The sequence below is a fragment of the Rhinatrema bivittatum genome, chromosome 6 (genome assembly GCF_901001135.1).
Source record: "Rhinatrema bivittatum chromosome 6, aRhiBiv1.1, whole genome shotgun sequence".
Classification (NCBI taxonomy): Eukaryota; Metazoa; Chordata; class Amphibia; order Gymnophiona; family Rhinatrematidae; genus Rhinatrema; species Rhinatrema bivittatum.
The window spans coordinates 85,817,729-85,834,736 of record NC_042620.1 but is presented as its reverse complement, the minus strand read 5'-3'; the positions used below and the strand labels follow the sequence as shown (position 1 = coordinate 85,834,736).

The 17,008-nt window shown below is 43.7% G+C and overlaps 1 protein-coding gene across 1 annotated transcript in view; it reads left to right on the top strand.

Annotated features, from left to right (window-relative positions):
• Positions 1-17,008, top strand: part of CCDC148 (coiled-coil domain containing 148) — a 460,662-nt gene that overhangs the window by 275,510 nt on the left and 168,144 nt on the right. Inside the window, exon 12 of the mRNA XM_029605544.1 lies at positions 5,978-6,096. Within this exon, the coding sequence (XP_029461404.1) occupies positions 5,978-6,096 (119 nt within the window). The remainder of the gene's footprint in view (positions 1-5,977; positions 6,097-17,008) is intronic.

Genomic DNA, 17,008 nt, shown 5'->3' with positions numbered 1-17,008 from the left:
CTATAGTAAAATCAGTTCCTAGACTAGATTCTAGAATATGAGTAGCTGCTTAGGACTGAATCTCCAGACTCTGTTCTCAACAGATCAGGCCTCTTACTTCCTCCCAACATATGTCCCTGACCAAGCCACATACTTCCCCATACCATTTGACCTCATATTGCCAACCTTCAATCCTCCACAAATCCTCATCCACCAACATTCAAAAGCCTCCCATAAAATCTTCACTAAACCCCAATAAATAGTCTTTCAGCTCCCTCTATCCCCAGCATAAACCGTCGGAAAAAAATCAACAGAACCAGAGGTCACGATTTGAAGCTCCAGGGAGGAAGACTCAGAACCAATGTCAGGAAGTATTTCTTTACGGAGAGGGTGGTGGATGCCTGGAATGCCCTTCCGGAGGAAGTGGTGAAGACCAGAACTGTGATGGACTTCAAAAGGGGTGTGGGATAAACACTGTGGATCCATAAAGTCTAGAGGACGTGAATGAAGTGTGGGTGGCTCGCGGGAATGACGGCTACTACCTGAAGATAATACCCTTATTCAATAAACATACACACGGTTAATGCGACTCCAACATTGCTCTAAGCTTCAACGGCAAGAGGAAATGTGGAAAAAAGGATTTGCATTCACAAAAAAGCAGGGAGTAGCTTGCTTGTTACGGCGGTTACTACCCCAAACCAAATAAGCCTGACACTTCACTTTCAATGCATATCCAGCATAGCTCTCTGCTTCAACGGCAGGGGAGGAAGACCGATACTTCACGCATATCCAGCATAGCTCTCTGCTTCAACCGCAGGGGAGGAAGACTGATACTTCATGCATATCCAGAATAGCTCTCTGCTTCAACGGCAGGGGAGGAAGACCGATACTTCACGCATATCCAGCATAGCTCTCTGCTTCAATGGCAGGGGAGGAAGACCGATACTTCACGCATATCCAGCATAGCTCTCTGCTTCAACGGCAGGGGAGGAAGACCGATACGTCACGCATATCCAGCATAGCTCTCTGTTCAACGCCAGGGGGAATGAAGAAAAGTGGATCTATATATAGACAACAACCAACAAGGACTGAATTACATAGTCTGGGTAAACAAGCATGGGTGTAGCTTGCTTATTGCGGTGGTTACTACCCCTAACTAATTAAGCTAGATATTTCACTTAGATGCAGTTCCAACACTGCTCTCTACATTAATGGTGGGGGTGGAAGGGAAATAGAACCAAAAGGTTACTAAGAGCCAAGAGAAACAGATAAGTATGAGAAGAAAAAAAGTGTGAAGCTTGCTGGGCGACTGGATGGGCTGTTTGGTCTTCTTCTGCCGTCATTTCTATGTTTCTATGTTTCTATGTCCTTAGACAAAAGATTTTGCTGATAGTTGATTCCACAACCATGGTACATTGCATCTACAAACCTGTTGTCTGGTGGCTTCAAGGCAGACATTTCTCCATGACAGTTCTTCTAAATAAGATCCTTTCAAAAAGCATAGATTCTGACCTGGATTACATCATCTCAGTCGGTCCTGCAGGTAAAATGCTGCTTCACTTTATAGGAGTAATTTTATAGCAGACTCCTTGGCTCAGGTACTTCACCCATGCTGGTTGGTAGACTACAAAATTTGCATTGAGCTGGTATATAACCCAGGTTAAGAATTAAATGACATAGGTGGGTGGGTAGGAATTTCTCAAAGGGGTCTGCAGCACTGAAAGTGATGCAGGCTGATCCCACTCATTCCCCCATCTCTTCTAGCCTTCTGAGCCCTAATGGGATTGGGTTCCTGATATGGACTTGGGTTATAGCTGCAGGTCGGGAAGGGGGAGTTGCCAGGAACATGCCACAGGGTTAAGGTACATCTCCTGTACAAATCAGTCTGGAGCCTTGTGCACATGTGAGATGCCGCTATGATATTATCAGTTTGCGTTTATGTAAAAAGATGTGTGAGCTGTGACTGAGTGTATGGGTGTAAGAGAGAGAGAGGAGTACAAATGTGAATTAAGGAAAAGTATGTTTCGATTAAGATGATGATGTGCATGTTGTAGATGAGATTCCAGCACTCCTGTGTGTGTAAATCCCAGGGGTTACCCGTGTGCCTGGGCCTTATGTGTGCCAAAGTGCTTCTCTCTTTTTTGAGAGGTAAGTGCCATGTCTTCCATGGAAAATGTGCCACTACTAGCACTTAAGGAGGGTAATTTTATGATTGTGTTCATTTGGGGAAAGTCTGGGCATACCTTATTGGGGGGGAGGGTAATTTTCAAACATCCTGTGGAGCACTAAAGTGATTTTAGCCCATGTTTTCAAAATACACTGAAGGGTAGATTTTAAAACCCCTGCGTGCGTAAATCCCAAGGTTTACCCATGTGCCTGGGCCTTATGCGTGCCAGGCGAATTTTCAAATGGGCCCAGCCACATGCATAAACCCTTGTTCGCAAATAAGTGCTGGGCCCTGAAAAGGGGGCAGGCTGTGGGGCGGGAAGGGATGGGGCAGGATGGAGGCCGCCCGGGACAATGGCCATTAGCCCCTATCCTGGTGAAGTGTATGCTCGGGAGGAGCAGCAAGTAATAAAATAAAAACATTTTGGCCAAGTAGGTTAGGTTTAGGAGGTGGGGAGGAGAGGGGGAGGGGAAGGGAAAGGAAGGTTATGGAGGGGGTTAAAGAAGTTCCCTCCCAGTCCGCTCCTTAATTGGATAGCCCGGATTGCGTCGCTGCGCGGAGTTTGTAAAAGTCCCCTTGCGCGCGCCGCATGCACATGTGCAAGCAGATTATAAAATCCGGTGCGCATGTGTACACAGCCACACGATTTTATAACGTGCACGCGCCAACACGCGCATGTTATAAAATAGGCTCGTCCATATGTGTGTGCCGGAAGTGCACGCACATGGACGCGGGTGTGCATGTATTAAAATCTACCCTTTATTGCACTCCGAAACAATTGCAACTTTCTGCATTTACATCTAAGCACACACTTTCAAAAATCGAAAGTATCAAGTGAATTTTAAAAGGTCGGTGCACGCCAAAACCAGGAGATGTGGTGAATATGTCAGGCCGGCATGAGTCGAGCTGATTTTAAAAGCCACCCGAGTGTGTGTGTATCTCCTACTACGCGCATCATATGGAAAGTTTCCAAAAAGGGGCAGGGTGTGGGCATGGTTTGGACAGGGCATGGGCGTTCTTGGATTTTAACTTCAAATTAGCATGTAAATATTTAGGAATACAGGTGTGCACTGGGGTCTCCTGTTGCTTAACTTTACTTCTGCTAAGGAAAACATATGCAATAAAATAAAGATAAATAGATCGGCAGGGTTTTAAGGGTTGGGGCTAACAAGGAAGGCTATTAAACTAGGGGAGATTGGAGGTCCTATCCCTTATCTGGGAAAACTGGTAATGGAGTTGGCACGTGTGGGTTGTAACATCTCCCACTTATGCTATAGAAGCAGCATTTGCCTACACAGGAGCGTGTCCACTTAAAATAGTGCACACGTGCATTCGTTCAGGCTATTTTATTACATGCACGCATATACGCGCATATGTTATAAAATGGCCATGTCCCTGGGTGCAGGCCGATTAACGTGCACACATGTGCGCCCGTGTGCCTGTTTTAAAGTTACTATCTATGAGGTAGATCTTTCAAAAGTACGCCGGATTTTATAAGATCCGCGCGTAGTTTATAAAATCCGGGGTCGGCGCACGCAAGGCTGCGCAAAATCGGCATCCTGCGCGCGCCGAGCCGCACAGCCTGCCTCCGTTCCCTCCGCATCCCTCCCTACCTTTGTTGGGCAAGTTACGCCTGTTTGAAGCAGGCGTAACTTGAGCGCGCTGCCTCGCATCCCCCGGCACAGGCCGCAGTGCCGGGGGACTCGGGACCGCTCTCCCGGCCCGCCCCGAACCGTCACCACGCCCCCGGACCCACCCCCAGGCACGCCCCAGACACGCCCCCTCCTGCCCCTTTTACGAAGCCCCGGGGCTTACGCGCATCCCAGGGCTTCGCGCGTGCCGGCGCACGTAAATCCTCCCGGATTTACGCGCGCAGGGCTTTTAAAATCTAGCCCTATGTGCGTAAATGCTTTCCCTTCCCCGACTTCACCTCATGGAACACCTTTTGTGAATATGTGGGAAAATACATGTGTAATTGAGTTATGTGTATATTTTACCCCACACTATTCCCCACCCCAGGTAATTTTCAAAATACAATTTATATGCATGTACTAGATTTATGCAGGTAAATCCATTTGAAAATTGCCCCCTATATATACAGACTTTACAGTGAATTTTGAAAAGCAAACTCAGGCGTGTAAGTTCAATTTGACATTTTCTAAGGTAAGTGGCTTGGTACACACGCACAAAATAACTCTCAGAACGTTACATCTGCTGTACTGAGGGCGCAACTTGTACAGATTTCACCCAAATCCTGCCCCTTAGAACGCCTCTTCCCACTTAGTGTAAAAGTACACACAGAAGTGGGTTACGCATTGAGCCCTGGGCTGTTTTATAACAGCCATTTACAGGCTTAAAACAGTTGTATGTACATAAATGGCTTTGCAAATCAGGTCCTACAAGTGGCTTGTGCTTGGGGAAAGGTAGCTATTGTTTAAAAATAAGGGAAATTTGCTATTTTAGAGACTTTATGTAATAGAGCGAAAGAAATAATTTGGTTGTCAGCAGTTTTCCTATTTTTCCCAAGTATTAGAAAGGTTTGAAAAATGTCAAAATCACTCTTATGGGGAGCTACAAATCTGAGACCACCTGGAGTGGGAGCAAATATAATCATGTCAGAGGACAGCAGGAGGTGAATAAAAGGAGAGTGTATTTGGGTAAATGTGTGTTTGTGGGGAAGAGTAGAGCACCTATAAAGCACCTATAAATCGAGCACCTATAGCAGTTGATCCTCCTCCATGCCTCCATGTGTGAATATATTTTTGCACTGCATATATTTTGAATATCCTTTTTTTATATATAACAATTGCTATTTGGCAAAACCTGAATATTATTTATGTACCGTCTGACAGCCAAAATGATTTTGCATGTTTTAAGCCTACAGAGACTGATTTTCTCATATTCTGTGCAGATAAGGAAAATCCATGGTAAATAAGGCTCTTGGAATATTTTTTGATAGCCACAACTTGCATTATTTGGAATGTATTAAAACAGCAGTCATTCAGTTCACTAATGGCAGAGATCTGTGTTCCTCCCCACCCCAGCCACACAAAGGGGCCGGTGCAATAAATAAGGGCAGAAAGCGGGCACTGTGCAGACAGCGCCCGCTTTCTTAATGCGCATCCAGGCACCCCCCTTGGGGGTGCCATGCAATATTTAAATTAGGGGGTCATGTTAGCAAGGAGGCACTAGGGTCGCTTGCGTGCCTCTAGCGCCTCCTTGCTAACGAGAACCCGATTGGCGTCGGCCATCCACCGGTTAGGAAAACCGACGCCGAGTTTATCGGGGTCCGGTTTTCCTAAACGCCACACAGTCACACAGCCAGGGGGTTCAGGAAACGAATGCTTGTCAGTTGAGCGTCCATTTCATGCATCCGACTGCCGGTGTTTTTTTTTTTTTTATTAACTTTATTTTATTTTGTTTTTCCTCCTACTTAACGCCTGCTCCAGGCAGGCGTTAATTTCTGATCGCTAAATGTGCGTCCTAGACGCACATTTTTCTTTTCATCGGGAGTGAATGCCTGATAGCCTCATTCACATGCATTTGCATGTGATGAGCGCTATTAGATTCACTCAGTGTTGGATGCTCGTTGCAGAGGCGCTAAGCCCCTTATTCCTCGGCTGAGCGTACTGTATTGCATTGGCCCCAAAATGTACTGCATTTACAGCCCAGGTAGTGCTCAGAGGCTTAAGATGGCTAGGATTGGAGTTGAATTTACTCTTGTGAAGTGTCTTTTTTTTTTTCTAAGTGCATCCCCTGGCTGGTTTTGCTTCATTACTGCACACTTGCTAGTTTGTTTCATTTTTTGTGTTTTAATCATTTAAACTCCAGATACTAACATATTATGCAAAAAAACAACAAAAGAGGGAAGAACAAGAAAAGAAAGATGTAGAGCGCTTGGAAGAACTGGGGAAAATAATGGCTGAGCAGGCAATGAAGGACAGAGAAAGGTAAAACAATTTTTTGTAAAGCTATGAAGTGAAAAAAGAGATTGTAACAAACAGAATTGTGCTACGCTCCATGTACCCTGAATTATCAGGTCAGCTGAAATATAAAAGAGAACATACAGTCAGATACATTGGGTTAAAGTAAACTTTCATGAATGAAGTAGCTAAATCACAATCAGTTATTCCAAGTCATATTGACTAAAAGAAAAAGTTTGTTTTCCAAATTTATCCCAATAAATATTTTTGGGGCACATTTTTATTTTATTTTTTTATAAATAAAAGGAAAATAATTTTTCTAACAGTCCTAGCTACTGAAAAATATGTTGCATTACTGAATGTCAACTGTAAACATACAATTCTTGTGAGAATTTTGAGTTGTTACTAGTCATAGCCACATTTAAAATCCACAGTACAAAATCCTATTATATAATGGCTTGCTGTTATGTTTGTGGTTTAAGAAATACTTATTAGGTATTTATTAAAGGTTTAAATAACTATTTGTAGTATAATCACTTTCAGATCATCTCTCCCCCATTTGCCATTAAGAGAGAAAGCATAGGTAGGGCTGAAGAAGTTTTAAAATTCCCTTTCTGAGTACATGTTTTGTTTCGCTTTTTATTTGCTGCATTGGTTCTCAACCCCATCCTCTGGACATACCTAGCCAGTTAGGTTTCCAGGATATCCACAACGAATATGCATGAGATAGATTTGCATACGTGGGGGCAGTGCATGTAGATTTACCTCTTGCATATTCAGTGTAGATATCTTGAAAACCTGACTGGCTAGGTGTCCAGAGGACTGAGTTGAGAATCACTGCTCTGGTGGTTTGTTTATTAACCATTGGTGAGCCTGTAACATGCCGAACACTTGGTCCTGTGGCATTTTTGGAAAATGGAATCTCTATTGATCTAAGCCATATGAAATGCTAGGGCCTAGTGCCAGACGTAGTCTATAAGCTTAACGTAACAGAACTGGTGGTAGCAACCCGAGGTGAGAAAATCCAGTAGTGACAGAAGTTTTCATTTCATTTCATTTTCATTTTATTAAAATTTGTTAATCGCCTATCGCAAAATAGGTCTAGGCAGTTTACAGTAATAAAACATACATAATATACTTAATATACATAGGGGTGGATTTTAAAAGGGTTACGCGCGTAACCGCGAAAACCCGCTCCTGCGCACGCCAAGCCTATTTTACATAGGCCCGGTGTCGCGCGCAAACCTCGGGACGCGCGTATGTCCCGGGGGCTTGAAAAAAGGGGCGGGGCGGGCCGGAGCCTCCAGGCACAGCGGCCATTTGCTGTCCAGGATCGTGGACCGGCCGTTGGCCGGCGCGCGCAACCTACACCTGCCCGGAGGCAGGCGCAACTTATAAGATAAAGGTAAGGGGGGGGGGTTAGGTAGGGTGGGGGGGGGGGGGGTTAGGGAGGGGAAGGGAGGGGAAGGTGGGGTGGGCAGAAGGAAAGTTCCCTCCGAGGCCGCTCTGATTTCGGAGCGGCCTCGGAGGAAACGGAGGAAGTCTGTGCGGCTGACCCTGCGCACCTCCTTGCCGTGCGCATGTTATAAAATCGGGTGTACATTTGTGCGCGCCGGGTTTCGCGCACAAATGTCCACCTGCGTGTACCTCTTAAAATCCGGCCCATAATACACATAATATACTTAATTTATTTATTTATTTGTTTGTTTGTTTGTTTAGTTTTATATACCGACATTCAGTTCAGCCATCATAACGGTTTACAAAAATCAAACAGAGAATAAAACATTAAAAACACTGATGCATAAATTAATAGTGGAAAAGAAGAAGGGATCGTTATATACAAAATAGGTCTAGGAGATTTACAGTAATAAAACATACATAATATACTTAAATCACGTACATTACAAATAGTAGACATATCGTTGATTTTCATGAACGTAGTGGTAATATCAGCATTAATCAACAATAACCCATCACAGAATATTTAAAGCAAATCATATACGTCTTCAGGACGCTGAGGTGAAGAGCCATCAGTGGTGGCCTGAAGAGAAGGTACCTGGGGTGGCAGCTGCTTTGTGTAGGTTGTTGATATGAAATGAGCCGTATGATAAAGGAGCTACACATGACCCTTGTATCACTTATTCTACCACTGTGGACAAATTTCCTTTTCATACCTATAGTACAAATCACCCCAGAGTGGGATGAATTGTTGTAGGTATCACAGTCCTTCCAGTGGTTTGTAAACAAATTGCCAAAGACACCAGGAGCTGAAGCAGCAGTTTAAGCACATTTTAAAACCTTTTGAAATTCCCGTTCTGGGTCATCTTCTGCTCATTGATTTGGATTTGATTTTAATATGAAAGGGAAGCTTAAGGAGGACTTAGGAACTTTATTTTTGACGTATAATAATGGAAATGCCAGAGATCATTCAGATTTTTTTTTCTCTTTTCTCTCAATTTAAATATGTTCAGTTTTACCTGCAGAGGAATGACTGTTTTGTGAGGCAGTCACAAAAATCCTGCAGCTATTTTTAATCAGGTTAACTCTTAACCTAATGATTATGTTTGAAAGGTCCCAGGAGTTGGAAGATCCAGGCACAGACATAGGAAGCAGTGCCCATGCCTATTCCCAAATCTGGAAAAGAACTGCTCATCGCCTTCCAATCCTGCTGTGAAAAGACACAGGCTGGTCTGATAGACCTTTTGTTATGTTACTTTCTTATAAGAGACAATATTTGCTTACTTACCAGTAGAAATACTCACTTCTCTAATTTAATACAAAGACTGGGATAAATCCGTTCCTAGCCTTGTGACTGAGTGTAAAGAACTAATAATGCTATTGTATTTGTTTGAACTTTACTAATTCCCTGAAGTAAGGGATAAAGCATTTCCATTTCCTATGAGCTATTTTAACCCTGCTGAAATAAGACAGAGACTGTAAAAGGCAGAGGCCCAAAAATTTAATGTTTATTTTTTCTCTAATGCGTGCCAGGGCATTTAAACATTATTTCCATGTGGTACTTATATTTTCTTTTTATATTTACAGCATTAAAAAGAAGGAAGAAATAGGTAGTTTTGTCTCACACCAAAAAAACTACTGCATTTCTTAGCAACTGACATAAAAAATCAACTTCATGAGGCTTCATGCAGCTGCAACTGGGGTTGCCTCCACTTTGTATAAAAGAACTCAGATTCTGCCAGGCCTTTAATTGAAAGGTTTATATTGGACATTTTTCATTTGAAGCCTCCCATGCAGTGTCATCGGACATCAATATGGTTTTAACCCAGACGATAAAACTCCCCTCATGAACTCGTATGAAAGCAGTTTCTAACATGGAAAGTCATATTTTTAGTAGTTCTGACTTCAGCCTGTAATCAGTGAGCTCCAGGCCTTAGTGGCTTGTCTACCTTATATTAAAAATTAAATGCACTAATCATTTTTCTCATAGAAAGAAAATGGAAGAAGCCCTTTATGTGGCTCTAAATGTCATCGTAATAGAGAGACTCTTTACATCCATACTAAGTTCCTGCTAAAGTGGAGTCAGACTTGACCCTTAATCTGTCAGTTTCTTTTTCAGCATTTTCCTTGCCTTCTCACTTTTAAGTGAGAAGTTGCACTTCATAAACTGAATTCTAAGAGAGATGTGGCCTACTATCTGAGCTGACTTAACCTTTATTAAGTCCATCCACCTTTTTATATTTTTATTTTTTATAAAAGGAGCATCAATCTGTTGAAAATTGGAGAAGAAGGGGAAAGGTGCAATCTCTCTCTTGAGTTTCAGAGGCAAAAAGCTTTTTTGAAGCACAAAACCAAACTTTGTCAAAGAAGACAGCTGATAAATTAAAGTTGCCAAAGGAAACACACCCCATCCCCAACATGAACCATTTTTTGCTAATGCGCTATCTCAAGACCAGGGTGGAGGGGTCAAAATCTAAGCAATCAAGAGAAAAAACAGTCAGCAGACAGAATATACAAGGCATACAAATGCACACAAGGAATACTCAATATAAACATTTTCAGGCTAATTTTAAAAGGAGTGTGCTTGTGCCTCTACATGTTTGTATCGGCGAGCAAGCGGAGATAGACTGCCATTTTAAATCGTGCGCGCACTTGCGCACGTATGTTTTAAAATACATCTCCTGCGAGTAAGTAGGCGCCTAATCTTAAGATATTGCATGAGAAAATGTACTTCGCATATCATTTCTAGGACTTTGCTGGATTGTATGTAGGCAGATTTTAAAACATTCTCGTGCAAGGCAACCCAGTTTTTCCAGTTAGACCACCAGTTTGCCCAATTAATATTGAGGTCTTCAAGGCCTCTCTGAACATTTATCCTGAATGCCCCCCAGTTGACCCAGACCCCTCACCCTCTCCTGTAAGCCCTAAAACTTGAGACCTCAGACTTGCTGCTCATCTGAAGCAGCAGTAAAGTTACGTGGATAATAAGCCGCTGCACAGAGCAGTCTCTGGTTTTAAAATACGGACCCACGTGTGGAATTTTTAACCCTGTCCTGGAATGCCCATGATCCTCCCATGCCCTGCCCCCTTTCCACCCTCTTATTATTGATGCGCACACTGGTATATACGTGTATCCTTTGCTGCTTTTTAAAATCCCTATTGCTCGCACGCAGCCCATATACACACGAATGTGGGCATTTTTGCACGAGCAACGCTTTTAAAATCAGTCTCTTTGAGTACAAAAAATTATTGCAACAAAGAAAATACATAAATATAACTCTCACGAACCACATTCAGCACAAATGAATAAATAAATTATACTAAGAAACTTACAAGGCAGTAATCAGTAAAAAAAACTTAACAAAGGGCTTAAAGCAATCAGACTGAAGAACAAGCTAACCTTTAAACAACAGAAAGGCACCAAAATGTTGCAGAGGGACCTGGAACCAATCAAAAAATAGATACAATAAACAATCGGAAAAAGTAACCTAAAAGGCAAAAAGTTTCATACAAGCGAGACACTCAGTTTTGGAATTCAGACCTGCCAGTTGAAAACTATTTTAATCAAAGGAGCCTCTAACCTAGAATGACAAATTTTGCGCCAATGTTCGTAAATTCGAATCTAAACAGTGCTTCCTGCTGCTTTCTGCACAAAGTACTTTACCTGCTCAAGCACTGTTTCTGCCTTGAGACTGCACAGTTTCTCCCAGTCTGATGCTTGCTCCATGGAGGACATAGGCAGCTCCACCCACTGGCAGCTTTGTCATCAACTGGAGTCCACGGGACCATTCAAAAGAACTGCCACTGTTCTGTCTGCTAGCTTCCTGCTGCTATTTGTACAAAGCACTTTACCCGCTCAAGCGCTGTTTCTGCCCTGAGACTGCTGTTTCTCCCAGCCTGATGCTTGCTCCACAGAGGATCAGGGTAGCTCTTCCCACCAACAGCATCATCATCAACTGGATCCCACAGGACTGTTCAAAAGAATAGGCCTGCAGGCAGGCTGCTGGTGAAGGGCCATGGCAAAAAGCCCTGCCCCTTTGCTGGTAGCTTTGCTTTTACTTTGAATGGTCCCCTTTGCACCTGATATAACAGATATTTCTGTACTTACTGGGCAGGGTAGGTATTCAACCTCCTTTAATGTTACTCTAATTTTAATTATTGGCCTAAATTTCTTGCATCTCCTGTTTGTGTTACCTTTCTGTCCAAGTCTACATTGATGGTATGTAATCTCTCGATGGCTTATGTTAACATTTTCTCAGTTATGAAAAAGTTGAACATTGTTTCTTCTTATCTAGCTGATAGTTCACTTGATTTCTTATTTCTAACAGAAACCTGGCTAACTGATATTGACCTTCCTTTATTAAATCTAGTTTGTCCCTTGGAGTATTCTTATATGCAGCAATTGTGGGAGGGTAAGCATGGTTGAAGGTGTTATTTTTCTCATTTAAGTTAAAGCCGCTTTCTATTTCAGTTGGTCAAGGATGTGAGAGCCTTTCTGTGAAATTTAATGGTTGGATTTTTTCCTTGCTTTATTGTCCTCCAGAATTCATTAGTAAGGACCTTACTTTTTTTACTGACATCTTCATGAGTTTATTAGTACATTCTAACAAGATATTGATTATTAGCGATCTTAAAATCCACTTAGCTTGCAAACCTAAAAATATTTTCAAAGAGTTTTCAAAGATTTTTTAGATGCCATGCAACTGAGACAGTGTATTTCCATGGCTATGCAGATGGAATGGACATATTCTTGATCAGCTATTAGATCTCTTATTGGGACTAATGTAATTTTTGATCTACATATCTATTAAAGAGCATGTAAATCATACTTCAGTTGATATGTTAACTACTACCTTACAAGTCAGTTTTAAAATGAGCGTGCGTGTGCGCACATACACATTTATGTGGGCACATGCAGTGAAAGGCGGGAATTTTAATTGGCATGCCAGATTATGCACATACTTTTGAAAATGCATGCATAGACACACACAAGGATATGTATGTCTCTTCCGCCCATAGGTGCGTGCATAACTCATTTTGTGCACTCATGTACAGAAGCTAGTTATGCTCCCACTTCAGTGACGCAGGACTTCTGGATCTGCAGGGGCATGGGACTGCAAAAAATGTTGCAACCTGCATGACAGCCAAATTTTACCTCCAGGGATGTCCAATGACTGGTGTCCCTGGTGGTGGCTAACAAAGCCAATCTCTGTTTTGTTCCGGGGATCCACTGGGACTTCCGCAAGAATAAAAATGCCTGGCAGAAGCTAAGAACCACTTTCAACCATGGTGCCTCCTACCCACCTGGGGTATGTAGAATGGGGATAATGGGGTGGTGAGTGTTAGGCTGTCCGTGGGGGACCTACTAAGGGGAGCTAGAGGGGTTTGGGCATGGTGGAGAGGCCTGCCAGGGGGGATTGAGTATCCTACAGCTACTCACATCTCAACAATTAACAATCCATAGTAAGATACCACTGTGCTACTCACATTGACAGTTAACATAATACTATTAATGAGCATCTTCTTTTTTTTGCCCTATAGATCAAAGACTTGAAGAAGAAGGCCTGGGAGCTGCACCTGAAACATATTAACTGGATGGGTTGGCTGTGCGCACAGTAGGATGGGGCTGGAGGTAAGATATTCCTTAGGCCAACTGTGAATTGTCAACAAGCTCCATCTATGTCCTCTCAGTGTCAAGTACCACACTAATCCACAGCTCTGCCACACTGTGGATCAGCCTTGACTAATCCTATTTCACACATCTCTCTTTCACAGGCTGAAATAGTTTAGGAAAGACACCCTCTAGCCTAGCTACCATGCTTTCAGGGACTTGTCTCCCACTCCAACATGGATTTCCATGTAAACAACAGGGATCTGGTCAAAAAGAACAATGTGTAGCATCACGACTCTACATGTCTTATTACGTAGACCTCTAGCAGTCACTGTCAATCCTATCGCACATTTGTAACCCTCGCCCCCTAGCAAATAGTAGCCTCCATCACTTTACATCCTGCTCACATCGATAGCCAGAAGGTCTATTCACCTATCAATATGGAAGCCAGCATCTTGATGACTGAGTTGTCCCATACTTTACAATGCTCCCCTTTGCCTTCACCTCACACTTAAAAGGCAATTTCTTTCATCCAACACATCATATTCTGCAGCATGTGAGCTCACAACATGACACACACTTGCTTTTGTCTTCACAGGAAACAATTCCTTATCGTCCTCCTCAGATGAGGAGGAAGAAGATGGTGCAGACAGCGACAGCGAGGTCCCAGCCCCAGGTCCGCAGAAATAGCAGCAGCCTCTACTAAGGGAGGAACAGGATGCTCCTTCCCCCACCTCATCCACCACCAAGGGAAGATGAGGTCGTGATCCCACCCCACTGCCCCCAAGAGGCACACCCAGGGCCACCAGCTACAGACCCTCTCCCCATCCATGTAGGATCTCTTCCCTGGTTTGCCTAGGAAGTTAGGGATCAGGAAACCCAGACAGGCCAGCCTTTGCTGGCCAAAGGAGGCCTGCATTCCTCTCTGCTTCCTCTGCCATCCTTCCCACCACAGCAGCCAAGAGGATAATCATCAAAGGCCACATGCTCCTGATGATGAGTCTCTTACAAGGCATGAATTTTATCCTGTGATGTGGCCGGTGGTGGAGGAGCAGAGGGCAACATAGGCACACTAGAGGAGGGTGCTCAGGTTGTTGACCGTCCACAGTCAGACAATACAGCGCCTGACCATAGCAGCCCAAATACTGGCAGCCAGGTTCCACCCACCCTGCTCACCCTCCTAAGTCTAGGTTGCAGGTGTCCCTAACTCCCTGGGGTTTTATTTTTTGATTTGTGGCATGCTCACTAGTTTTTCCCTCCCCTGTCCCAAATGTTTTTTTTCTGTCTCAAACATTTTAAACATTTAAAAACATTATAGTTTGTTTAAATAAAAAAAAAGTTAAAATTTCTAACACATTTGTCTGTGTGTAACTGTGTAATGTTTACTTTTTCCATTTGGTTAATAATCAAAGCTAACTATTTAAATGGAGTTACATGGCAAACTCTAAAAGGCTTTGAATATTGACCTCTCTGGCATTTTTAGGTGTGGGAATAGCCATGATGTCAGTTCACACACTTTCTTTTCATGCTTAAAATGTAGAGCAGAAGGGGTGTTATTCCTCAGGCACTTACCTCAGGTTCCCCCTCTCCACAATTTCATTCTGCATAGCTGGGCCCAGAAGAAGAATGTGGTTATAAAGTGTTGCAAACAACAAAGGATAGATCATAGATATCAAGGGATAGCTTTCTTCTCACTCAGCAGCTCTGAAGGAAGTTAACACATGTCAGCACCATGACTTTAGCTAATCTGGGTGTGTGGTCTACATGTTTTTCAAACTACCATACCAGGTCCTGCTGCTTATGTTGCTGGTGATCATGAGGTTGAGAATGAAAAAAGGATAGTTCATCTGGGGAAGGGGGCTGGGGAAAACAGACAAGACATCAGAGGGAAATGTGAAGAAGACAATAGGTTGGGGTTTTTTCTATGCTTTAGGTCATGGGAGTGATTAGAGGGAACAAGATTTAGGGTGATAGTGAAATGGTCAAGAAGGGGGTTACGTTTGGTGCACCACGGACTAACTCCACAAACTGCTGCTCTCACCTCTTGCCTGGGTCCCCACTACCTTCACTCACTGCCAATGTCTCCTTCAACGTGGCGGATGGCCGCTGGCCAAAACCACCATGCCTTTGATTATTGCTAACGTACGTGGCAGGACGCTGTCACTGTTTCCTTTGTGGCCGACCTCGCTGCCCACTTCTGCACAGTGTGCACCTCAGCCCAGAATTTAAAGGGACCGGGGTGAGAAACACCCCCCCCCCCCAGCAGCCCCTATTGATGTCTATCTAAGGGCTTATAAGAGGGCAGCACTGTAGCTGCAACTTCCCTCGGCAATAGATCTCCTATCATTGTGTAGTGCAAGTTGCCTCAGCATTTCTCCTGCACTCCTGGTCTTCTCCATGTCTTCAGTTTCTTGTCTTTTCCATGTCTTCAGTTCTGGTCTTCATCCAGGTCTTCAGTCCTCGTGGTTTTCATCTTGTCCGTCAGCCCCTGTGGTCTGTCTTCAGTTCTGTGGTCCTGTTCTGTGGTCTGTTTGCTTTGCCTCCTATGGTTCTCCTCATCTTCCTGCCCTGGCCATCTGACCCACTTTTCCTCAGACAGATCTTTGGCTTGGACCTCAGCTTGTTTCCTGGACTCTCTTGATTGACACCTGCCATTGACCAATACCTGACCATTGGATCTACTATTGACTGCCACTGACCACTACCTGACCATCAGATCTCCCATGATTGCCGCCTGCCCTGACCCTGGCTTGCCTTCAACCTCGCCTGTTCGCCATTACCTCACCTATGGATCTTCAGGACTTCAGAAGAGGTCCCCACCTAAGACCTGCTGGCCCCGGCACCTGAGAGCTCAACCTAAAGGGAATGTGAGCTGGTATAGATGAAGCTCCAGTTCGGCCTCTGCCTCATCCAATTTCACCAGCCAACGGTGGGGACCTGCAGGGCTCCTCCCTGCAGGTTGCGTCAACTTCATCTCAGTCCAAGGCTTCATGCTCACAACAAAGGGAGAACATGGAACAGTAGTCCAGGGATATGGTACCACACTTAGAAACCATAGATCCACTATAGAAATGGTGGAAATCTGAAGCACAGGCAATTATAAGTGGTGATTGCTGAGGAAGCAGATGCATGCTTAAGAGGTATTAGACGAGGAAACACACAGCACCTTTCTCCCTATTGTCTGTCTCTCCCTGAACCCACACATATTGTATTCTCATCTGCCAGCGGTCTTACTGTGATGCATTTGTAAGGATATTAGTAAAGGTGCATAAAGTACACTCAATATCCCCTGAATGACATATTTGACAATAAATCAATGCAACAGTTTGGTTTTCATTCATTAGGTAGGCCTAGTTACAATAAAGGAACAGTATACAGTCTACCTCTGTCCTGCCTAACAAAGCTTTGTCTTCAAGCAAAGGCCTAACTATACAGCAGATGGATGACAATAAGAAATTGTTTTAGTGAGCAACTAAAACAAGAGCTGTGAAGAACCTACCATTCCCAGTTCACCTGTACCATACTGGAGGAGTAAGCTATGCAGCCTTCAGAACTTTTGATGGCCTGTTACAACAGCCATTCCTTGCTGGTCTTGTGATCTGCACACCCGAAGCTCTTCCATATATGGTTAAAAGCAAGGAGAGGCCGTTCCCAGATTGAAACCAGTCCTGACATCAAGCCTCACAGCTGGAGGATGATATAAAGTGTCATTGGCATCATCTCTTTCATATCCTAACATTTTAAAGAGGAAAGGGAAGGAGCACACACTTGGAGAGAACACAAGGTGGGCTGCATATGTGAAGGGACACCATTCTGTGATAAAGGGTTAGGAGACACATAAAGGGTTAGGAGACACAGAACCCTCCTCAC